Source organism: Neoarius graeffei, chromosome 9 (assembly GCF_027579695.1).
Source record: "Neoarius graeffei isolate fNeoGra1 chromosome 9, fNeoGra1.pri, whole genome shotgun sequence".
In the NCBI taxonomy this organism is placed as follows: Eukaryota; Metazoa; Chordata; class Actinopteri; order Siluriformes; family Ariidae; genus Neoarius; species Neoarius graeffei.
Window position 1 is genome coordinate 66,843,304 of NC_083577.1, and position 26,702 is coordinate 66,870,005.

Below are 26,702 nucleotides of genomic sequence, written 5' to 3' on the forward strand. Positions count from 1 at the left end.
ATATAGTCAAGACATTTTTCTGGCCATTTTGAGCATTTAATCGACCCCACAAATGTGATGCTCCAGAAACTCAATCTGCTCAAAGGAAGATCAGTTTTATAGCTTCTCTAAAGAGCTCAACTGTTTTCAGCTGTGCTAACATGATTGTACAAGGGTTTTCTAATCATCCATTAGCCTTCTGAGGCAATGAGCAAACACATTGTACCATTAGAACACTGGAGTGATAGTTGCTGGAAATGGGCCTCTATACACCTATGGAGATATTGCACCAAAAACCAGACATTTGCAGCTCGAATAGTCATTTACCACATTAGCAATGTATAGAGTGGATTTCTGATTAGTTTAAAGTGATCTTCATTGAAAAGAACAGTGCTTTTCTTTCAAAAATAAGGACATTTCAAATTGATCCCAAACTTTTGAACGGTAGTGTATACGCTATGTGCAGCAATAGAATGTGGACATCGAAGGTTAGATTGTGTATATTATGCAGCCATAACTGAAATTACGTTACATTAAAGCTGAGAGTGACTGTTACCTGAATGAGTTGGTGATGAAGAGAAGTCTGTTGGACTGATAACTGTTTAGGTAATACAGAAAGCAAGTTAATAAAATGGCAGTGACAGTCAGCTACTGGAGAGGACATAACTCTGAGGAAGTGAATATACCTCTGTGCAGCCAGAGCCAGCTGGATTTCTAATAAGCCTTTTTTTATTATTATTATTTGTTATTGTCATTACCCCGTGTGTCTCTGGCGTAGAGCTCCCTGAGGCCGAGGTCACTGAGGGAGTTGTTCAGGTCCAAAGGCTCCTGTGAATGCACGTTCTGCAATAGCACAGTGCTCTGCACATCAAATTCACATTTCTCACAGATAGCGGGCAGCAGCTCCTGCAGAGCAAGCTTAGGGTTCACTCGCAAAATTGTCTTCTGGGTCCTTTTATAGTTTATTACCAGACGCACAGTAGCCTGAGAAAGACAGATGTGATCAAATTAATAAAAGAGATAAAAAGAGAAGGACAAACAGGGCCTATGGGTGTTTTCATTAAATGAGACATTAAATGTGACATTCAATAACTCAAAAAGCCTAAAGGTGGCATTAGGAATGAAATCAAGTCTTGACAACTGTATAGAACTGAATATAAATGTAGCAAATTGAATATACTACATTTTAAAAATCTAATTAAAGACTAGAGCTTTACCTCTGGCATTTGTGGTCCAGTCTTCTTGTTCTTGTCCTCCATGCCTTTGGGCTTCAGCAGAACCTTCTCAGCCTCCAGATCCCCAATAAGAGCATTGGGCTTGAATTTAATGTGGTTCTTATTAGTGGAGACGAGTTCAATGGTGTGGCCTGATGGGTTGAGATGGTACTTTGCGCACAGCATTACGAGTAGGTCAATCATGGGTTTACTAGAAACACACACAGATTAGACTTTGACACACACATACACTTAACCCTCATCCTACCATGCTATTTTACACCTTAATCTTACCATGTGGGGTCCGTTTGGACCCCAATACTTTTCTTTAAAATTAAAGCTTATAAAGACAAAATCACCAGATAAGTTTTGTTCAGAACATCTTGTATTAATAACAGCAATACACTAAAGGGCCCAAGGCATAAAGAACACACTTAACCTTCATCCTACCAGCCAATTTTACATACACAAACTACCAGGCGGGGTCCGTATGGACCCCAGGAGGGAATACCTTGAAATCAATGCAGTAAGAAACAATTCAATGCAGCAAACAGACATAACTTTATTGAAGAACAAAATCCACTATGGCTGAATATCAATGATGTATTATAAATGCAATAACATTGCAATAATATTGCAATAACTAGCATACATGTAGCAAATTATAGCGCCACAAAAAAAAATTGGCATTATATACATGATTTTTGCAGCTCATGCAGCTGTAAAACATTCTGGATTACAACTTAGGTCTTTTCTTACAGAATTTAAAACAAAAAAGTAATTGTAAAATAATTTAGGGCTTTTGTTTTGCAGCCTGTGCTTATTGCAGCAGTGGGGTCCACACGGACCCCAAGAAGGAATGCCTTGGTAGTTTCATTATGGAGCATAAAAGAAATAAAAGAAGTTAACTTTCAGTGTGCTATTCAATTATAAAATGAAAGACAGATAAACTTTACTCTGGGGTCTGGTTGGACCCCAGTAACAAATTAATTATACCTTCACAATGCAAAAAGCTGATCTTCCGGTGCTTTAGTGTTTTAATTAAGACATAAATTCCGACAAATTCATAAAACGGTGAGGCAGTATGTCACATATTTTTAAAATGGCAAACAAACATATAGGTGCGGGGTCCAGATGGACCCCACTTGCTAGGATGAAGCTTAAAGCATATACTCAGACCCATGGCCTCACTTTCGTTTATAAATGCCTTGAGACCTCAAGAATGGCAAAGGAATAGTTTTAAGCGTTAACAATAAATCTAATTTAGTAATTTTTACGATTAAAGTGATTCATATAGATAGCAGTCCAAGTGAATGACCTTGACGTCCGTAACATCACAGCAGGAAGTCTATCGGTCTCATCACCATTTCCGCTATACTAAAACACAGAGCTGACTGCAACTCCGATCCTCCATTTTGAGCTAATTTATCGCTATGCCATGCAGATGTGTTGCTGACCGGTGCAGCAACACGACAGAAGGTGGATTTACATTGCATTCATGGCCCAAGAATGTTCAAACTGCAAAGATTTGGACACATTTTGCGAGAAGTTCACGAGCACATTGGGCGCCTACGAAGTGGTCTCTCCTCTGCTCTGCACATTTTACTGAAGACTCGTCCGAGACCTCTGATCTGTTGAGGAGCGTTGACTATAAGCCCATACTGAAAGAGGGTGCAGTACCAACAATTAAATAAAACTACAAGAAAAGGAAAGCATTTACTTTATTTTTTTAAAAGGAAAGTAAGTTCAGTTGCACCAGTCCTCCCAGAGTGAGCCGAGGGTTGTTGGTAAAACCTGGGACGGGACATATCGCTCAGGCAGTGACCTCCCCGACATTGTTGCTAAAACCGGTAATGATCCATTCCGTCCCAGGTTTTAGTAATTGCCTGAGCCGAGCAGTAATGACGGAGTACTCACTATGGAGAAAATGGAGAATGAGTGGAGCAGCTGTCTGATTTCTTCACTGGATATTGCTGCCATCTCGCCCTTACGTGGAAAAAGTGAATGAACGGAGAACTGAACGAACAACTGAAAGTCAGATTGTTTCAAAACAAATTGGCCACAAGATCGGCCTTCAAGAAGCGAGAACACAGACAGGTAAGCTCCGACTCTCATTTGGACACAAAACAGCAAAAACAACATGTTGTTTACCTGCATTTAGATTAATACATGTAACTTCATCTCATCTCTCATTATCTCTAGCCGCTTTATCCTTCTACAGGGTCGCAGGCAAGCTGGAGCCTATTCCAGCTGACTACGGGCGAAAGGCGGGGTACACCCTGGACAAGTCACCAGGTCATCACAGGGCTGACACATAGACACAGACAACCATTCACACTCACATTCACACCTACGGTCAATTTAGAGTCACCAGTTAACCTAACCTGCATGTCTTTGGACTGTGGGGGAAACCGGAGCACCCGGAGGAAACCCACGCGGACACGGGGAGAACATGCAAACTCCGCACAGAAGGGCCCTCGCCGGCCCCGGGGCTCGAACCCAGGACCTTCTTGCTGTGAGGCGACAGCGCTAACCACTACACCACCGTGCCGCCCCTACATGTAACTTGTATTGTGTGTTTAAGTTACCAGTATAAGATTATTTAATTTGCTTCAGAATGTGATTGTCTCAGCTCATCTGATTATTTAATTAGCCTTTTATGCTTTATCAGTGAAAATGCATGCATGTACACGTATGTTGCACAAGTTAGAACACTTATCAACCCACAATCAATGAAGTCAAATCAGTCTTAGTTGAGCAAGTCGGTAACGGTATTTCTTACTTTCACCATAAATTTTTATTTATATAACTTTGGTCTATAACTGTCAAAGGCCTCGGCCTTAAAACCAGTTACCGCTGTGACGTCACGCACTCAGGGCTGGCTGGCTCAGCAGGGCAGCTTGAATGCCAACTTTGCAGTCGATTTTAACTCTCAAAAATATGTATATTTTTAATTCCCATTTATGCAGCATACAAGAGTCAAGGATGGAGATACTATCCACTCAGAAATTTATTTAAAAATAAAGGTTCTGCGTATCTCCTTTAAGCACTTCACAAGATCAATCTTTCCTCCAAATACATTATCTCCACTGGATGGAGCTGTTGTGAAGGCAAATTTTCAGACATCTCTGGGTGTTCAAGATGTTATAAAGTGCCACTGTCATTATCATCTTATTAAATAATAAGCAATGTTTGATTTTTTTTTTTTTTTAGAAATTCTGTGCAAAAGAGTATCACTGACCAACACATTGAAACTCAGAGACATAAAATACGACAACTAAAGCTACGGACAAAAGACTAGAAACTGAATATAGCTATGAAGAAAATGGCTAATGGTCTGTAGATAGAATTAGTCCATCTTTCCATAATAATGACACTGGTCTCACACTGTACGTCTGAGTCATAATTGCAAATAAAAATATAGTTTTGGAGATGATGTGGCCAACACAACCACTATATTCAACAACATAAATAAAAGCATTGTGCATCTGAGATGAAAAACAAGTGCTGCGTGTGTTCTCTAAAATGTGTGCAGCACACACTATAGTGTATTCTGATTTGCATAAATAATGTCATACCAGTAGAAATAACCAAATGCTATGAAGCCTCCAGGTTTTAACCAAAACTCTGTCCTGTTTCTCTCAGGTAGAAGCTTCATAAACATTCTTGAACTCCTTATTCTCCCAGATTTACAGTCCTCATTCTCACAGATACATAGATTTCCTAATAGTTTCACTGGAGTTACTAAATAATACACTACCGTTCAAAAGTTTGGGGTCACTTTGAAATTTCCTTATTTTTGAAAGAAAAGCACTGTTCTTTTCAATGAAGATCACTTTAAACTAATCAGGAATACACACTATACATTGCTAATGTGGTAAATGACTATTCTAGCTAAATTCTACTAAATGTCTGGTTTTTGGTGCAATATCTACATAGGTGTATAGAGATCTTGCAGTCACGTGACCGGAAAGTACACAGCCGCCATCTTGTCAGTAAAAAACACCGCTGAATACTGCTGCACTCGTGTACAGAATGGATCAATTTCAACCGACGGACTACACGGCTCATTTTTCTAATGAACAGATAACTAGATATATGTCTAAAATAAACGATCTACAGATTAGTGACCCTTATGGCTTACCGGACGTAGTTTTCACGACCGTGTCAGTGGATGTTGAACTGCCAGAGGTGGAATACCCAGACGTGTATAATTACCTCATTAACTTTCCCTCGCTGTTCAGTGGTGAAGCACTGCGTGCTTATAAATCTCTGGACAGTTATCTTTACAGAAATTCAGGATCTGTCAGCGACTCAGATGTGGCATCTTATAAACAAGAAAATAATCCTCATTGGACGGGTAAGTCACTTAAGTATTGAGTATAGCACTGACCAGCCGATTATAGAATAGAATAAGGTAATTCCAGCTGTAATTTCAAATCGTCCGTCTTGTTTACCATGGATCTGGCGTTGGAGAGGTAGAGGCTTAGCAGTGGAGATTTGAGTGGCTGTTTTCTGAGCTTAGTCAACAGGCCGGCTCTGCAGCCTTGCTTTTGCTTCCTCTCCCGACGCCGCCTCCTTCTCTTTGCTTCCGATAACAATCCACGGAGACCCCGCTGGTCTCGCTATCTCGTCCGGAATGTTGTGCATGCGATGGAAATCACTACAAACCGTCATTTTCTGCTGGAAACCAATGTCCAGTAAGTCCATACGGTTGTAGTGGATATTGAAGTCCGGTACAGATGAACAACATGCAAAAATACACACAAAAAACATAAAAAACGTGCACAGGTAGGGAGAGCTTGTAGCCGCAGCCGTTGTAGTAGAATTGTATATAGTAGGGTTTTCCAGAAGAAAAGGTAGAAGTAGAAGTAGAAGGCGGAAATGGCGTTTGACCGACAAGATGGCGTCTGTCACAATCTGGATCGGCTATGACGTCACATGCAAGTGCTCCATAGAGGCCCATTTCCAGCAACTCTCACTCCAGTGTTCTAATGGTACAATGTGTTTGCTCATTGCCTCAGAAGGCTAATGGATGATTAGAAAACCCTTGTACAATCATGTTAGCACAGCTGAAAACAGTTTAGCTCTTTAGAGAAGCTATAAAACTGACCTTCCTTTGAGCAGATTGAGTTTCTGGAGCATCACATTTGTGGGGTCGATTAAATGCTCAAAATGGCCAGAAAAATGTCTTGACTATATTTTCTATTCATTTTACAACTTACGGTGGTAAATAAAAGTGTGACTTTTCATGGAAAACACAAAATTGTCTGGGTGACCCCAAACTTTTGAATGGTAGTGTATATACTAGTTACTGAATATTATACTTTAAGATAAATTACTGAATGATTAGCTGGAATTTTAAAGGATTAAGCACTCAGCATTTGAACAAGGTTTAAAAGGTAGACAGCCTTTCGATTTCATAAAATCTGTGAAATTTAGTTCCCTCTGAAATTTGGTCATTGTGACATCTGTTTATTTCTGTAATATCTCACAAAATATCAGGCCATTCTGTGGCTGGGAAGTTATTTAATTTGAGGGGATTCCCTAACAAATAATGTGCATGATATCCCTCGCTTCTAGCAGTCAAGCAGACAGAGGAAGTCTGTGTGTGCATGCACAGGTTTGCCGCCTTCTTCTTCTTCTTTTGGGTTTTACGGCAGCTGGCATCCACAGTGTTGCATTACTGCCATCTACAGGTTTACCTTTGACCATGCAATGACAGTTACATCATTCTGTTGCTAAATGAACAGCTGCTCACACTGAGGTGCTCGTTGACTGCCGATATTTATTAGTTTGGTCCTGCATTTTGTTTCCTTTGTGGCATAAAGTCTTTTCGTCTTGCTTTCCGTTACTGTAGTCGGTCTTTCCCGTTTCATTCGCACACTCACATCCTCCATTTCCCTCCCGTTTCAAATTTGTATCCCACAATGCCTTGCACGAACGGGGAAAGCCCACCACGTGATGCATGATGTAGTATCTCGTATTGTGTCATGGTGAAGCAAGAAAAAATAGCAGAGAATTTAGGGCCACATGGCCCTAAATTCATTAATTGTTCTTTTTTTTTAATTAAATAAAAAAAATAATAATTGGGTGTCAGGGAAAATTCTTTTTATGACCTACACTTGAACAATCTGAAAGGCAGTCTAGCTTTAAGTCACAAATTCAGTATTCAGCATATATAAAAAGACTCACATCCAGCCCTGCAGATTTGTGTACATTCGGCTTCATTTATTTGACACATTGGTGCCAACTGGGCTACACAACTTTAGTTAAATATACAGTACCAGTCAAAAGTTTGGACACACCTACATATTTAGAGGTTTGTCTGTATTTTAACTATTTTCTACATTGTAGAACAATACTGTAGACATCAACACTATGAAAAAACATATATAGTGGTGCTTGAAAGTTTGTGAACCCTTTAGAATTTTCTATATTTCTGCATAAATATGACCTAAAACATCATCAGATTTTCACACAAGTCCTAAAAGTAGATAAAGAGAACCCAGTTAAACAAATGAGATGAAAAATATTATACTTGATCATTTATTTATTGAGGAAAGTGATCCAATATTACATATCTGTCAGTGGCAAAAGTATGTGAACCTCAAGGATTAGCAGTTAATTTGAAGGTGAAATTAGAGTCAGGTGTTTTCAATCAATGGGATGACAATCAGGTGTGAGTGGGCACCCTGTTTTATTTAAAGAACAGGGATCTATCAAAGTCTGATCTTCACAACATGTTTGTGGAAGTGTATCATGCCACAAACAAAGGAGATTTCTGAGGACCTCAGAAAAAGCGTTGTTGATGCTCATCAGGCTGGAAAAGGTTACAAAACCATATCTAAAGAGTTTGGACTCCACCAATCCACAGTCAGACAGACTGTGTACAAATGGAGGAAATTCAAGACCATTCCAAAACATTAACTTTATTTTTCTTTAACCATTCTTTTAAGTCGTTCTACCAAAGAATGGTTAAGGAAAAATAAAGTTAATGTTTTGGAATGGCCAAGTCAAAGTCCTGACCTTAATCCAATTGAAATGTTGTGGAAGGACCTGAAGCGAGCAGTTCATGTGAGGAAACCCACCAACATCCCAGAGTTGAAGCTGTTCTGTACGGAGGAATGGGCTAAAATTCCTCTAAGCCGGTGTGCAGGACTGATCAACAGTTACCGGAAACGTTTAGTTGCAGTTATTGCTGCACAAGGGGGTCACACCAGATACTGAAAGCAAAGGTTCACATACTTTTGCCATTCACAGATATGTAATATTGGATCATTTTCCTCAATAAATAAATGACCAAGTATAATATTTTTGTTTCATTTGTTTAACTGGGTTCTCTTTATTTACTTTTAGGACTTGTGTGAAAATCTGATGATGTTTTAGGTCATATTTAAGCAGAAATATAGAAAATTCTAAAGGGTTCACAAACTTTCAAGCACAACTGTATGGAGTTGTATTAAACAAAAGAGTGTTAAAAAAATGTGTGTGTTTCATATTTTAGATTCATCAAAGTAGCCAGCATTTGCCTTGATGACGCTTTGCACACTATTGGCATTATCTTAACCAGCTTCATGAGGTAGTCACCTGGAATGCTTTTCAATTAATAGGTGTGCCTCATCAAAAGTTAATTAGTGCAATTTCTTGCCTTCTTAATGCTTTTGAGATCAAACAGTAAATAGTAAATAATAGCAATACAGTAAATAGCCCTATTCAACAACTGTAGTAATCCATATTATGTCAAGAACCACTCAACTAGGGTGACATGGTGGTGTAGTGGTTAGCACTGTTACTTCATAGTAAGAAGGTTCTGGGTTTGAGCCCAGGGGCCAACGGGGGCCTTTCTGTGTGGAGTTTGGATGTTCTCCCTGTGTCTGTGTTGGTTTCCTCCGGGTGCTCCGGTTTCCCCCACAGTCCAGAGTCATGCAGGTTAGGCTAATTGGTGGCTCTAAACTGGCCATGAGTGTGAACGGTTGTGTGTCTCTATGTGTCAGTCCTGCGATGATCTGGTGACTTGCCCTGGTTGTACCCTGCCTCTCTCCCATAGCCAGCTGGGACAGGCTCCAGCTTGCCCGCGACCCTGCACAGGATAAGTGGTTATGGATAACGGATGGACTGCTCGACTAAATAAAGAGAAATGACATCCATCATTACTTTAAGACATGTGTCTTTTAATTAATAAAAATCCGAAATAGACTGTGTGTGTGTGTGTGTGTGTGTTAAATAATGTTATGCTACATCACTGCTATGAAGAGAGGAATGTTTCTACCATACAGGAGCATACTGAGTGTGGAAAATCCTTTAGCGACACAGAATGAGCTACATGATGCTTTCCAACTGCTTCTGGAATGTCAGAATCTGAGAAGCTTTTGGAAATATACAGCAGCTACAGTTAAATAGTGAGAAAGAAAAGGTTGGGGACACTATAAGCATCCCAGCGTAAAAGACTGGGAGGAATCTGATACCTAATTCTTCTGAATTGAACCTGGTTTGAGCCTCAAAGAGCACCGGCATGGTGGTTTAATAAAAATTAAGAATTAAGATTTTTGCTTTTCACCCAATTAGATTTTCTGCAGTCTTCACAATGCTGAGAACTGAACCAAGACAACAGCGCCATCAGTAAGCAAAGGAGAAAACTGTACATTGCTACTAGGGATTTACCACTGGCGAACATTTAAAAGGCAGATCTGAAGAAGATTGGAGATATAAAAAAATGATACTAAATTGCTGTAGTGTAAGATCATACTGACTCCAGGATGTTTGAAATCCATTTTCATTTTCCATCCTAGCCTCAGTGTAGCACTGTGCAGCACCACCCATCTGACTCAGAAAGGCAGCAATTTTAGCTGCTTTAACACTGACGTAATGCACCGGTGACCTTAATGATCTCACTTATATTCTTAAAACCAAACTTGAGCATAGAGCACTTGGGAATAAACACAGTGGCTATGTGTGCAGGTCAGTGTAGCCACACAGATACAGACTTCAGGCTGTATATCTTAATTAAGCAAGACAATGATCAAGATTCTACTCTGCATTGAATCCAGGATGGTGAAATGAATTTTCCCTTGGTGGTTCAAAAGGCAAGGTCTCAAGTTCAGTTTTCAGAAATGAAGACTAAAGACCCACCTCTCCAATGAATGCACTGGGAAAATGCTGAGTAAAAGTATTAACTTCTGTCTATCTGGCTTCAATCAAGCACACTCACAAGTTGAGAGGTTATCACAATTGACTTATGCGATAGGTGACTATCTAGCAAACGTTCAGAGTAACTCCATAACTCCACAGGTAGTTCAGAGTCAGCAACATTCATTCATACAGTCCAGTAGCTCATTCTGAGCAGTTTTAGACATACGTTTGTTCAAGTCAAGTTTATTTGTATCGCGCTTTTAACAATAAACATTGTCGCAAAGCAGCTTTACAGAATTTAAACAACTTAAAACATGAGCTAATTTTATCCCTAATCTATCCCCAATGAGCAAGCCTGTGGCGACGGTGGCAAGGAAAAACTCCCTCAGACGACATGAGGAAGAAACCTCGAGAGGAACCAGACTCAAAAGGGAACCCAACAACTCAACAGTGTTTCATACAGCAGGTGGGTTTCCCGTTACTTTTGTCACAAAGTGCAACACAAACACAAAGCTAATATCATTAACCAGGGTTGCCAGCTTTCAGAAAAATTTCCAACCCAACTGCAGCTCAAAACCCACACAAAAGCCTTGAAACAACACCAAAAAATTGGGGTATTGTATTTCTGATGTGCTGATATTATCCACCCACTTCATAACAGTAAAAAGGGGACTAAATCTGGAATGAGATCTTCAAAAAAACACATATGAATGTTAAGGTCAGATATACACAAATTTTGGTCATATTGTGTATCTTAAATTATTCGATCCACATTCACTGGATATGAGCAATCGCGCGCTCTGATTGGCTACTCTACTATGAGGCTATCAGCTCATATACTGTGAGTAGAGAAAAACAAAATGGCGAAGCGCATCATGTCTGATATATCACTTTGTTATCAAGTATTTAAAAGAAACAGAAATAGATAAAAGAATATAGTTTTCTCCCCCAATATCTCCTCTTCCACACTCCAGCCCAGTCGGTGGTGGTAATACACCTTTAAAGGGATAGTTCGGGATTTTTGACATGAATCTATATGGTATCCCCGTCAGCAGTGTCGTGCATCCACACTGACTTACCCCCGACAGTGTTCTGTGAGCCTAGATATTGTACAGTGTTGGTCAGTGCACAAGTAGTTCCGGCAGGTTTCCTGGGGTCTGCAAAGTAACACGTTTTTCTTCTCAAAACAGCTCGTGTTCGAATGAGTGATTTATTAGCATAACAAAACCCTTGTAGTCCAAAAAGTCACACCTTGTAATTGCTTGGGGCTACTTTCTCTCAATAGCGATCAGTGCGCGCTGTCACTGTTAACAGTTGTGTGCGAGCTAGCCAACAACTTTCATTAGTTGTTCGACAGTGTTTAGCAGCAGCAAATTGCTTTCCTCCTCAGTATACAAGTGCGCTTCCATGGCAGGGAAAAATAAACTACCACTGCTGCCTATGTAGTGCCCTATTTATACAAATAGGAGTCATTCAGGATTCAGCCATGACACGGAGCAAAAACATGGCTGAATCCTGAATGACTCCTATTTGTATAAATAGGGCACTACATAGGCAGCAGTGGTAGTTTATTTTTCCCTGCCATGGAAGCGCACTTGTATACTGAGGAGGAAAGCAATTTGCTGCTGCTAAACACTGTCGAACAACTAATGAAAGTTGTTGGCTAGCTCGCACACAACTGTTAACAGTGACAGCGCGCACTGATCTCTATTGAGAGAAAGTAGCCCCAAGCAATTACAAGGTGTGACTTTTTGGACTACAAGGGTTTTGTTATGCTAATAAATCACTCATTCGAACACGAGCTGTTTTGAGAAGAAAAACGTGTTACTTTGCAGACCCCAGGAAACCTGCCGGAACTACTTGTGCACTGACCAACACTGTACAATATCTAGGCTCACAGAACACTGTCGGGGGTAAGTCAGTGTGGATGCACGACACTGCTGACGGGGATACCATATAGATTCATGTCAAAAATCCCGAACTATCCCTTTAAGTTGGTTTGCCAACAGCCAAAAAAAAAACCTAGAGAAGAACAAGAACATGGCAGAGTATGTTGCTGAACCAACCGAAGACGAAATAAAAACTCTACTTGAAAACAAGCACCCCCCTCCCCCCCCAAAAAAGCAACAAAATATGGAATGAAAGTATTTCATGGGAAGAACGCATCTTTTTTTATTTTTCAAGAATCATTATTATAGCATTTTTCACAAATTGCTACTGTCATTTCACTGGTTTGTTTACATTCTAAGCGGAAATTATTTTGTTGGACGTTTTGTATAAAGTTTTTATTTACTGAATTTGCAAAAAATAAAAATAAAAATGCTCTGTTTCTCAAAATCCAGTGAATGTGGATAGAATAAAACAGTTATTCCACTCAATCTCGTCATACATGGCTTATAACCAACTCGGCCCTACGCACCTCGTCAGCTATCAGCTCATATATGACTCCATTTCATGGAATAACTGTTGATTATACAAACATTACACTGTAAAAAATGATTTGTTGTTTTAACTTAAAAAAGTTAGTGCAAGGGTTGCCTTTAGGGCTGCCTTAAAATTTTGAGTTCACTGAAATTAATATAGTAAGTTCACAACAATTTAACTTACTGTACTATGTGAATTCCAGTGAACTCAAAATTTAACTTTTTTAAGTTAAAACAACAAATATTTTTTTTACAGTGTAGTTCTGGTCTATTAATTTGATAGGACGGGCAGCATTCCAAGAGTGCTTACATTTAGTATAACCGCAATGGGATGTTTCACTGTTTTTTAGCACTCCGTTTGTTCATCAAATAAAGTGATGCTATTTACATCACTCTGTGTTTGCCACATAAAATTTTAAGTCTTGCAACAGTCCCACCAAAACTGTTACTACTGTAGAGTTAGTTACATAATCAGTGGACATGGCAAATGAGACATTTTTCATGAATATAATTTCTGACTTAAAATATGAAACCGTGTCAGATGATGATGGAAAGGAAGAATGGAAGCTAATTTCACCAGATGCACCTTTTAATGTACAAAATCAACGTGAGCCAGCTAGCCAACAGGCTATCAATGAGTGTGGCTTCTTCAAAATTACTTGGTAATATTGTGTCTGAAATGTCGATTACTTGAAGGCTCACTCACAACCTGCCGTACATGCTACTACAGGCAGTCTATGGTAAAAAATTTGGCAAAACCGTGCTTGAGACTTGTGCGACACTTGCATGTGTTCAGCGCCGTAGAAGGTCGCAGACTGGCCGTGGAGACTTTTGGTCCTGCACATGCAAATTCTACAGGTCTTGAGAAAAATCAAGAACACATACACTATGTACGGGACCTGTACTCCTTTTGTACACCTGAACCAAGTCAGCAGCACGGCTAGTAAGGGCTTTGCAATGACAGTCAGATGCACGAGTGATGCATGGTCATTGTACGAGTGACGTGCCTCAGAAGTATTACACAAGTACTCCACACTTGCTATTTGTGCGGCCCCCAAGACAGAAGTACATCTCACTTTCTATCCCTATGTGTGGCGTGCATGTACCGTAGTGCACGCGACCTGCACACGACACGAGGGGCAAGACTCTGGGTATATATATTGGGGATGAACCAAGGAACCGATCATGTAACGTGTAGCATTGTAGAAGGGAAGAAGATGGCTGTCGCCATACCGCCACAACGACTGAGGGAGTTGGACCCTTATAGGCAGATGATAGAAGCTGAGGAGTAGCACGAAGTGATATTGTTCTTCAGCCAAAAGACAGATACAGAATGCTGCAGACACGCTGGTTTTATACCCACTCCTGGCTTGCGTCACACGCAAGTCATGAGTGATTGTTACATGCTAATCATGTGCGTCACACATGCTTCACAAGTGTGGCCCATACTCCTAGTGCAGGAAACTGGTAAAATGCAAGTCACACGCGTCACGTGCGTCAGACATACACTTTCCACGGGCTATCGGCGTAATTTTTCCCATGCCTCGAGGAAGTCAGGCGTGCAACCTGTACTTGACAAGTACTTTGCCCCTATGCCTCCCCCAAACTTTCCCCTGAGTTCACCACAACCCTGCGGCACGGCTGCAAGCTACCAAACCTTGCGACCCGTACATGTCCAAAACACTTACGGCGGGTTGTGAGTGTGGCATAAGATTAATTTCTTATTTATAAAACAGTTGTATAAAAGAAATATCACAGTCACAATCATGCTATTATACTGAATACTGACACAGCTGTGATTTCCTGTGGCACTTGGCCTGCAGTTCTGTATATCCTAGACACTGTCTGTATTCATACTTTGCTTTATACTTCATCTCTCATCTCATTATCTCTAGCCGCTTTATCCTGTCCTACAGGGTCGCAGGCAATCTGGAGCCTATCCCAGCTGACTACGGGCGAAAGGGCGGGGTACACCCTGGACAAGTCGCCAGGTCATCACAGGGCTGACACATAGACACAGACAACCATTCACACTCACATTCACACCTACGGTCAATTTAGAGTCACCGGTTAACCTAACCTGCATGTCTTTGGACTGTGGGGGAAACCGGAGCACCCGGAGGAAACCCACGCGGACACGGGGAGAACATGCAAACTCCGCACAGAAAGGCCCTTGCCAGCCCCGGGGCTCGAACCCAGGACCTTCTTGCTGTGAGGCGACAGCGCTAACCACTACACCACCGTGCCGCCCTGCTTTATACTTACTGTGTGTTAATTTATTAACTTTAATTCTAACTAGAAAAGCACTCGGAGAGCGCAGACCTCCGCCAAGAATCCTTTAAAAAAATCCGGGATTCAGAAGGTGATCCGGATCACTGCCAAAATTTAATGGATTGTTACTTGTGCCCAGTCACACCTCTGGAAAAAAATTTCGGAGCAATCCGTTCATAACTTTTTCCGTAATGTTGCTAACAGACAAACCAACAAACAAACAAATCAACGCTACCGAAAACATAACCTCCTTGGCGGAGGTAATTATTTGCTAAGTTGCAAGATCTTGGTGATTCCAACACCAGTGGAACTCTATTAGAACTTGTGAAATTGCCATTTTCAGCCACTAGGTGCAATAATAACTCTATGGAAGCTACGTGAGACAGTGAGCACGTTGCCATGATTACGCCACATCTAGAAAGGCAAGCTAATCCATCGAACACTGGCTTATATCAAATAGCAACATGTTTTTAAATTATTGGCCACTCAAAAAAGGTAATTAGTATTTCAGTGAAATTTAGAACGTATGGAACTATGAATGAGGACTTTATGAAGCCTAACATTTACTAATCTCCTGATGCCAGTGAAACTTCATAATTATTGCAATGAATTCATCGTCCTGTATAATACAATGTAATCTTTTCTACATGCTCTTGCACTGCCACAATTTTCAGCGACACTGATTATATTCTGTAGCAAGACGTGCAAATTTGCAAAGCATTTGTTTTTAATGCATGTTTCCTCTGTTAATTTTGCGTTCATTATATAATGATATAGAAACGGGTTCCGTCTGTCCGTCCGTCTGGTCACGTTTTTGTTTCCGGACCATATCTTTAAACCTACTGAAGATATCTTCATGAAACTTTGTATACATATCAAGCAGTATGTGAACTGGTGCCTTTTGCTATTTTGGATTTTTGAAAAAAAGTACTTTTCAAATTTTTACGTAAAAAATAATTGACTTTGACTTAGTTTCTAAAAGCAATGTTTATTTCTGGAGCATATGTCCAAAACTATTCATGATACGGATTTGAAACTTGGTATACATGTTAACAAGGTGATGTAGATGTGCCTTTTCATACTAAGAAATTTGAGAAATTTTAATTTTCATGTTTTCAAGGAAACAACTTCAGACTTAGTCTCTCAGGTTAGTCTTAGGGGTAGGTTTTATTTCTGGAGCAGAACTTGAAAACTACGAGTGGTATGGTTTTGAAAGTTGGTATATGCCTTTTGATACTAAGAGATGTGAGAAATTGTAATTTTTAGTTCACTTGGACCAAAGGTCCAGTGAACTTTTGCCAGGGGCTGCTGAGGTCATTGTAAAGAGGTCGGGTTGGTTTCCTGCAGCAGAACTTGAAAAATGTGACAAATAATATCTTGAAACTTGGTATATAATTGGTATATAGGGCGGGGGATATAGATGACTCTGTCTTCTTGTTGTTAGTTAAAATGTATCAATGCACTGGAACCTTCTTCTTGTGAACATAATTGTGGGAATAAACAGACAGTACTTTGACATTACTATCTGTAGAGGAGAGTCATGACTGAAGTTACTGCATACTTGTAGAAAATTGTGATTGACTGTGAGTAAAGTCCATTAAGAAAGACACTTTTATCTTATTACAAAACTTGTGTGCACATACCTGCATGTGTAGCATTGCATCAGAAAGACTATTGAACAGCACGTTATATTCGTACCCTCTCATGTGGTCTCTTTAAACCCAAAATGCCAGTTTTCCTTGTCAAATATTTCTTTGACTATAAATAGTCAGTTTTACTGCATATCAAGGCAGTCAAATATATTTTACCAGCCATGTATCCTTTAATCCAAATGTGTGTGTGTGTTTTAGTAAGACTATGGTATTAATATTTGAGTTTAATTTGAGGCCCTAAGGCATGTTTGACTTATTAAATATTATAGGCTTTGTTTAAAAGGCCATGAAATGAGTAAATAAAAATGCTGCTTCAAGATTTATTTGATTCATATTTGAGTGGAGTAATCATGGTTCAACTTTATCATGAATCAGAATATTTTATTACAAAGGTAAATAATGAGTAAGGACAGTCAGTATCATTCAAGCCTAGTAGATAAATATACATTTCTAGCCACAAAATGCACCATGCACACTGAGCAGCGCCTGACTAATCATCTGCACTACAACTATGCTCCAGAAATCATCCACTCATCTTCAGATAGAGCTCTTCATCACTGACTGAACATTTCAGGCTATAAGGAAACAAGTAATGAGAACCTGAACTTAATTAGAAATTAAGCAGGTTCGCGCAACTACTGCATTTCTTGACATGTGGCATGAAGTGACAGTCTCACATTCTGCCCGTCAACATCTGTTTACCTTTTCTGGGTTAAATTCTAGCCTTGAGAACACCATCTACCATTAAGCACTAACAGTTGGTCTGGGCAGAAATCCTATAGTTTTTCCACTTCTCACACAATTTGCACTTCATCAAGTCCTACGCAGATGCTGTATTGCGTTACATGTCAACAAAGAATGACTTGACTTCAAATACAAGACTGTTGGATTGACTCACCTGCCATGCACCATTGTGGTCTTCTCAACACCTTCAGGTAGCACCACTGTCAGTAGCAACTCTTGCTCCAGCAGATTCTCTTTCTGCTCCATGGTAGTGTGTGTTAATGCAGGAGCACAAGATGACACACACGGACCATGCACCACTGCTGGAGGCAGGGGGGCCTTGTTTTTAGATGACCTCCTGTAAAAGAAAGAGAGCAAATGGTGTAATTCTGAGCAACAATAGATGAGAGAATGGAGACACTGTTCTGATTATTTAGATCCACACTTCTTAAGCATTTCTTGTGTTTTGGCTTGCGGCAATGATTAAGTGTGTTTAGACTATTACGTCATATGGAACTAAACTTTTGCAGAGGTCTGGCCTCTGTTAGTGTCCACTTCCAGCAAATGATAGTAATCAAGTATCGAGTGCTTGCCTGGACTCCACCACCGAGCTGTCATTTTGGGAAAACAGAAGTGTATATCAAACACAATATTTTCAAGTTTAGATCATTCTGGTTCCAGAAATAAATAGTGATCTACTTCGGTTAAGGGTGGTACTCTTATCTTTTTTATAACATCAACACTTAAATACAGCTGTTGGGTCCAAGCATGGTACAAATAGAATGCTAAATTATATCAAACACTAAAGAGACCATAGAGAAGTGTTCAGGTTTTGTGATAGTAGTTCAATGCTAACCCTGTGAAATACAGTTAAAGTTAGTACTCATCATTTTTCTAACCACAAAACACAAAGCTAAATGTTATATCTCATTATCTCTAGCCGCTTTATCCTTCTACAGGGCCGCAGGCAAGCTGGAGCCTATCCCAGCTGACTACGGGCGAAAGGCGGGGTACACCCTGGACAAGTCGCCAGGTCATCACAGGGCTGACACATAGACACAGACAACCATTCACACTCACATTCACACCTACGGTCAATTTAGAGTCACCAGTTAACCTAACCTGCATGTCTTTGGACTGTGGGGGAAACCGGAGCACCCGGAGGAAACCCACGCGGACACGGGGAGAACATGCAAACTCCACACAGAAAGGCCCTCGCCGGCCCCGGGGCTCGAACCCAGGACCTTCTTGCTGTGAGGCGACAGCGCTAACCACTACACCACCGTGCCGCCTAAATGTTATATGGCTGCAGATATAAATATACACATACATATACTGTATATTCACAGTATGGAAGTTTAAACCACTTTTCAATTTCATATTCATGGGAACGTCGACACATCGAACACCAACTCATAGACAACAGTGTTTGTGCTGTAGACTGTTTATCCATTATAAAATACAATCACTCCATAGTGATTGGGTTAATTACCAAGTCCCCAAATTATTAAGTCTTTCTAGTTGGGGCAGCACTAAACGGTACTTTGTATGCTTCAACAGGCCATGTGTCTGACAGCAAACCAATAATACAATTGCAGAAACCATAAACATTGTTTATACAATGCTACACCTTGGTATGCACAATAAACCCAAATCTCATCTGGCAAATCTAGACTCTTTTCTCTGTGGAGCTTTACAGTAATTGAAACAGAGCTGTTTGTGTTATCATGGAAAACAGCCTAATCACACTAAACTCTCTGTGAAATGGGCTGTAAGTGTTCCTTTATTTAAGACTCACAGCAAACAGCTATTAAATGAAGTGGCCTGGATCCACTTTACACACAAATCACAAGACATTTGGATGAAGTGATTATTCACGGAGATGAAGGAGGAAAGAGGGAAGTAGTAGATGAAAGCACAACAAATAAGAACCACGCTAATCCGAGTAGACCGTCCAGATGAGAAAACTAGCCATTTTGCTGGATATGACTACACAATTTAATACCACACTGGCACAGCACACTCTGTGATACTCTGGTAATATTTAGGTTAGAGGTTCAACATTTCAGTCTTTGTCAGTCAGTCAGTAGGGACCTGTTGGTAGAAATACCTGAATAATCTATACATGGCAATTTTTTTTTTTTTTTTGGGGGGGGGAACAGGACAGGATATATAGCATACAGATATAACTCAAATCCCACAGAACCATCTGGACGCTTAACTCCAGCACACTGTATATTATTTTAATGACATGACTGTGATTTGATTTAGTGGACTCCCGATAGAGTCCTTCACTGGGAAGTAAATATCCTCCTGCTGGGGACAGAAAGCCCTGGAACATGTGTATGTTTAGGCTTCATGTTATCTTTAATTTGACTAAAGCTGAAAAAAGAAGTAAGCCAAAGCAAACACACATTTGTTTTTGTAAGGGTAAATCAGCAGACCATTAGGCTTTGTTTCGACCTTCAGACAGGAACGATCTGAAACAAGCAGACTTGCTGTGTTCAAGCCACCGAGACTCACAGTGCTGTACATCTGCTTCATTTCCACAGATCTATTTCAGGAAGCTCAGTACAAACACATAAATTAGGCATCATGGATGTCTTCAGCAGCTACTCACAATAAAATAACACTGTTTTGAATGCAGGAAGACAAACTGGTTCGACCTATAATACATGACTTCCTCTGAAAGCCTCTTCATATGTATCATGGGCAATATCAATACTCCACTGCCATTACAAGTTGGCTTTTCTGTGTAATAGAACTTTCTTGTACTCTATGAACTAAGATACACAGTCATTTGTCCTCTTCACCCACAGAAGTGTTTAATTAATTCAGATTTTCTGTACGTAACTCTGTTACGGGTGTTTTCATGGTAAATGTCATCGATCAGATTTGCTCAATGCTGAAATTATACCAGCTGGAGGCATGCTCGCAATCTCAAAATAGTGGTAATGAAGACCCAAACCTGAAAGTCCAAACATAACATCAATTACCCCTAACTAGGTGCAATAATTATAGTTAACCTTTAAATTCCACAAAGGAATAATGTTGCAGGAGAAAAATAACTGGAAATAAATTAATCTTTGAATAAATGTATATACTGTATGTTCATTTACAGAGTTTAGAACCCTTAACTATATAAAGGAGACATCATTTTTAAATTGTCGTCAGTGGGAAAAATTGACCATGCTCTCTGGGTGGGAGAGATGGCATATACTCTCTCTCCTGTTCATCATAGTGACAAGAGACAGTTGTGGGGGTCAAGGAGCTGATGTATGCAGAAGAGGGTAGATAGTGCATCCTTCTGAGTGTGTTATGGTGCCTTGTGATGCAGCATTAGCAGCAGTTTGAAACATGTGGCTAGCTTCACGTGTCTCAGAGTGAGCATGTGCTAGTCTTCACTCCACCTGACTAGTAGGTAGTTGTTATCGTAAAGAACTCTGTTCTTGCTTTGTCCCACAGGAGTGCTGGGTTTATGCAGAACCCTACAGTAAGCTCAGAAAGGGCTTAAGAAGAATCCCTTTAGGTAGCACAGAACCCTAAACTACCTCTAAGGAAGGCCCCCCCCCCCTTTTTTTTTAAGGGTAAACACCAAAGTGGGCCCTACACTGTTGTTAATTTTAAGCCACTGGCAACACATTATATATGGATGTATATGTGTGTGTGTGTGTGTGTGTGTGTGTGTATCCATCCATTATCCGTAGTCGCTTATCCTGTGCAGGGTCATGGGCAAGCTGGAGCCTATCCCAGCTGACTATGGGTGAGAGCAGGGGCGATTTCTCAGAGACAACAAGGGAAGCCGAGCTTCCCCTAAAATTCTCTCCCCAAACTGCGGCGTCTACGACGTTGAATTCTCATTAAAACAATAACTTGCATAACATAATATACGCCCAAGATTGTATTTATGTTCATAACTATCCTGTAACTTATTTGAGTGATGTCTGACGAACTTGCAGTTCGCTACGAGAATCACCTTTGCTGCCAGGCAAACCTTTCTTATTTCAATGGGCTCTATGGACTGGCAGCAGTGTTGCCAGATTGGGCGGTTTTAAGTGCATTTTGGCGGGTTTTGAACATATTTTGGGATGGAAAACGTCAGCAGTATCTGGCAACACTGACTGGCAGCCGGGTATCCGTTGCAGTCTACGAGACAGCTCTGAACAGCCAATTTCAGCTAGTTGTTATTGGTTAAAATCAACAAAATCGTCACTTCCAGGGAAGCCGGGCTTCTCTGGGACTAAACGAGACAGTGGGAGGGACAAGAAGCCGGGCTGATGAAGGATTATTGGAGGTAGTGTTTGAAAGACATGAGGAGGGTGGTACTTTGGCGAGGAACACGGAAGTATGATCAGTCAGTCCCTAGCGGATGTCGAGAAAGTGTAGTCGTGTGCTAAAATGCTGTCCGAATTTCTTTTCATATAAACGGTTCTTCTCATTGATGTCTCTGTACATTACTCTGTAAATAAATGTAAATATTACTCGTTGTGCTCCGTTAACTTTCATCCATTCTATCAGTTTGATCATTTGTGAATTCACTCGTTTATTTCATTTGTAGTTCAATCTGGTTGTAGGCTAGCTTGAGCCTTATTGGGATCTGCGTTGCAGAAGATGTTCAAGGATGTGTTGCACAGCTGGGTGTTGTGTTAAAGACTCTGTGTTGCATATCAAGGTATGATGTTCAAGGCTCTTCGTTGAATAGCCAGTGATTTTTGGATGTTTGATATTTTTGATTAAGGATATGAGGCACTAGCCTGGCAAGCCAGACTATAACATGAAATGTACAAGCAAAAATACTTTCTGCCACTAGGTAGGGTTGTCTAGTTCACTATGCTAATGGGGCACACCTTTCTATGCTTTGATATCCGGCCTACAGGTTTTACGATGAATGCGTAAAATGGGCTTCCCCTGTTTTAAAAACCAGCAGCCGCCACTGGGTGAGAGGTGGGGTACACCCTGGACAAGTCGCTAGATCATTGCAGGGCTGACACAAAGAGACACATAACCATTCACACTCATATTCACACCTACAGTCAATTTAGAGCCACCAATTAGCCTAACCTGCATGTCTTTGGACTGTGGGGTAAACCAGAGCACACGGAGGAAACCCACGCAGACACAGGGAGAACGTGCAAACTCCACACAGAAAGGTCCTCTTCGGCCACTGGGCTCAAACCCAAGACCTTCTTGCTGTGAGGCAACAGTGCTGCCCGTGTGTGTATGTATGTATGTGTGTATGTGTATGTAACAAGCATTTAATAAATGATATATTCAAGAAACATAGAGGCTACAAAAAACTCCCCTTTTCTGACTGATCAGAACTGTGTGGGTGTGTCAGGTCACATACCGATTGACAGCGGCATCTCCCTGGCAGTGCAAATAAGTCAGGAACAGTGCTAGCACTAGAAAATTATATAGGAATGATCAAGCAAATTTTCCACAATGCTTTTGTTTTAACATATGTTGTGCATCTTTTGTGGTGTGTATGTGTATTTTCTACATAGTTCTAGTAACATAGTGCTCACGTAAAACTGCAAAATTAGTAAGACTGCGGTTTGTGTGCACTTTACTGTGATGTGTCTCTTCCAATTAATTTAGAAAGATATACTGATATGTCGAGCACATGCATACCACATCTGTTTTAATAAACTGGTTTAAAATGAGGTTTTTATACTGCCTAATATCATACTGTGGTAGGAGACTTATTAACCAATTAGGGTTGTCAGTTTTTCCAGTGAAACTCAGCAAGATCTCAGAAAAGCATTTATCCATTTATAACCCCAAATCAGAAAAAGTTGGGGTAGGATGTTGGAATTGAAATTAAAACTGAAAACAATGATTTGTAAATAATATTTGACCTGTATTGCACTCAAAACAATACAACAGCACATTATTTCTTTTACATCATCTTTTTTTAAATAAACGCATAATTCAATTCTTGCAACACATTTCAAAGAAAAGTTGGGATGGTCAAGCATTTACTACTTTATAATTTTGCCATTCCTTCTCACAAGACTTAAAAGATGTTTATGGAATGAAGACACCAAGTGATGAAGTGTTTCAGGTGTTATTTTGTCCCATTCTTCCTGCAAACAGGTCTTAAGGTGTGCAACAGTATGGGGTCATCATTGTCATATTTTTCGTTTCAAAATTCGCCACACATTCTCGATTGGGGACAGAGGGGACAGGCACCCTCTTCTTCCACAGCCACACCTTTGTAATGTGTGCAGAATGTGGTTTTGTTTTGTTGAAATATCCCTGGAAAAAATGTCATCTTGAAGGGAGCATATGTTGCTCTAAAATCTCAATGTACTTTTCTGCATTAATGCTGCCATCACAGAAGTGTAAGTTACCTTTGCCAAGGGCACTGACAAACCCCATACCATGACAGACCCTGGTTTTTGGACTTGTTGCTGGTAATGGTCTGGATGGTCCTTTTCGTCTTTGGTCCGGAGCACACGGTGTCCATTTCTTTCAAATATGACCTGGAATACTGATTTGTCTGACCACGATACATGTTTCCACTGTGTAACAGTCCATCCCAGATGCCTCAGAGTGCAGGGAAGTCCACAATGCAGTTAACATAAGGCTTCCTTTTTGCACAGTAAAGGTTTAACTGGTATTTGTGGATGTAACTCTGTATTGTACACTGTAAATGCAAATATTCAAATTAATTAGAAATGATTAGTGAATCAAACTTAGAAATCATCAACCTGTTGTCAACACTAATATTAAATAAATAACTGCTAATTTCAAGTTGGAGAACACGCTTAACTTAGTGTACTCCACTTCAGTTAAATTAGAAAATATAATTTATTGTCCCAGAGTCCTTTGGGCGTTGTGTTTAGACATGCGCAGACCTGCCCCATCTACGCGCGGTCTTTTCAGCACATGCACCAGGATTAACAAAAGTGGAACATGTTTCCAGAGCCTTAAATGATGCGTTGTTTAGCATTTAAAATAAATGTTAATTGCAAAGTAAATCCAATGTGTTCACCATTCATTTGTTTGGGGGCTCATTACCTTGTATTGTGTGTGTTTTTTTTTTAAATTAAATTAGCATGTGTCCTATTGTCTTTCGCAAAACTCTTTGGTCAAGAAAATTAAAGTTAAATTGGCCTCAATATGAAGGATGAGTAAAACTAGAGAATTAAGCTTTCACAATTCATGAATATTAAGTTAAATTTATGAAAAAAGATATCTGAAAGCCATTGATTTGAGTACTGTAAACTTAAAATAAATAAGTTAATGTAATCAAAATTATATAAGATGAGTACTGCAAACTCACAATAAATAAGTTAATGTAATCAAACTAATCTAAGTTAATTTGAGTACTGCAAACTCACAAAAAATAAGTTAACCCAATCTAATTTATCTAAATCAACATAAATTACTTTTTTTGAGGCAACGACTTTGCATATTTTTTTTAAGTAAAGTCAACTTATTATATTTTACAGTGTAGAGCTTGACAAAGGTTTTCCAAAGTAATCCTGAACCCGTGTGGTTATATCAGCAATAGACGAATGATGGTTCTTAATGCAGTGCCATCTGAGGGATCGGAGATCGCAGCTTTTCAGCTTAGGCTTGTGCCCTTGCCCTTAATGCACTGAGATTCCTCGAAATTCCTTGAATCACTTCATGATGTTATGCACCGTAGAGGGTGAAATATCCAAATCCCTTCCTATGTTTCTTTGAGGAACATTGTTTTTAAGCATTTCACTAATTTTCTCATCCACTTGTTGACAAACTTGAAATCCTAAACCCATCTTTGCTCCTCAAAGACTTGGCCTTTCCTGGATACTGATTTTGTATCAAATTAAGATTATAATCACCTGTGGACATCACCTGTTTCCAATCATTTAATTGTTTTACCTCATTACTAGCCTTAAGTTTCCCCCATCCCAACATTTTTTGGAATGTGCTGCAGGCCTGAAATGCAGGAATGGATGTCTCTGAACGAATGAAATGAAGTTGACCAGACAAAACATGAAATATCTTGGGTTCATACTGTCTGCAATGAAATACAAGTTAAAGTAAATTTAAACATCACTGCTTTCTTTTTTATCTGCCAACTTTTTCTGTTTTGGAGTGGTATAACATTATAAGATTTTATCATGAATCATGAAACCATTGTCAGAATGTATATCTTGCTCAGTGTAAATGAATACAATAAAAAATTTCAAGCAAAAAACAGCTTGCCTCATTTTTTACAGTACCATTTAATATGGTTCTCAATCATAGTGTAGATGCTCTGCTAATTCTCATTCCTTTCACCATAAAAATTTTATTTCGCAGTATTACCAAACAAACTACTACACTAAATTAGTGCATACATTAGTGTATAAAATGCGACAAATTCTGACTAGGTGAAGTTTTGTTCACACACAAGCAAAAAGAGTCAGAGTGAAAAGTCACTCCAGTTTCTGTGGTTGGGGTAAAGCAGATAGCTGATGTAAGCAGATGGTAAGTTTGGGGTGGCACGGTGGTGTAGTGGTTAGCACTGTTGCCTCACAGCAAGAAGGTTCTGGGTTCGAGCCCAGGGGCAGACGGGGGCCTTTCTGTGTGGAGTTTGCGTGTTCTCCCTGAGTCTGCGTGGCTTCCCTCTGGGTGCTCCGGTTTCCCCCAAAGACATGCGGTTAGGCTAGCATGACCAGACGTCCCAGTTTGACCGGGACAGTCCCGATTTTGAGTTGCGTGTCCCCAGTCCCGACAAAGGTCCATCGGGATGCTGAAATGTCCCTGTTTACACCAAACACTAACAAACTGTCCCGGTTACAGTGATCATATATAGCCAACGAGATGTCAATAAAACTTCTAGCAATTCAGCATCAATGTGCGTGTGTACGCAGTCAACCTTACAATGTATCTATGTGTACAATGTTACAATATAGAGGCCGTGTTATAACGTTTTTTTTTTCGCTAGCGGCTGTCAACTACTACGCGACAATGCCGAATGGATGAGCGCTGGGCGGAGATGTTCGCGTACTTCAAGAGTAGGGAGATTCCTTACAGCAATGTCAGCCAGCTTTGCCAGTTTGCCATGTACCTACCTGGCACCAATGCTCCAGCTGAGCGAATATTTTCACTCATGAACAACACCTGGACTGACAAGAGGAATCGCATGACCGTGCCTACTCTCAAAGCCTTGCTCATTACCCGGGCCAATTTCGACGATACTTGCTCGCAGTTTCACAGCAGGCTCTCGGGCAATAAAGCGCTACTGGAGCAAATTCACTCATCATGTAAATATATGCAATAAAATGGCATCTTCTTTAGGGTGGGAGGGTGGGTTGGGTGGCTGTGTTTCT

General features: G+C 40.2%; 1 protein-coding gene across 2 annotated transcripts in view; it reads right to left on the reverse strand.

Moving 5' to 3' along the window:
• The window catches only part of cobll1b (cordon-bleu WH2 repeat protein-like 1b), a 101,736-nt gene that overhangs the window by 27,235 nt on the left and 47,799 nt on the right, over positions 1-26,702 (reverse strand). For both annotated transcript variants that reach the window (XM_060930130.1, XM_060930131.1), the window contains 4 exons: positions 17,570-17,752; positions 1,197-1,404; positions 738-963; positions 536-577 (listed from right to left, as the gene is read on the reverse strand). In XM_060930130.1, coding sequence (XP_060786113.1) covers positions 536-577; positions 738-963; positions 1,197-1,404; positions 17,570-17,752 — 659 coding nt within the window. The remainder of the gene's footprint in view (positions 1-535; positions 578-737; positions 964-1,196; positions 1,405-17,569; positions 17,753-26,702) is intronic.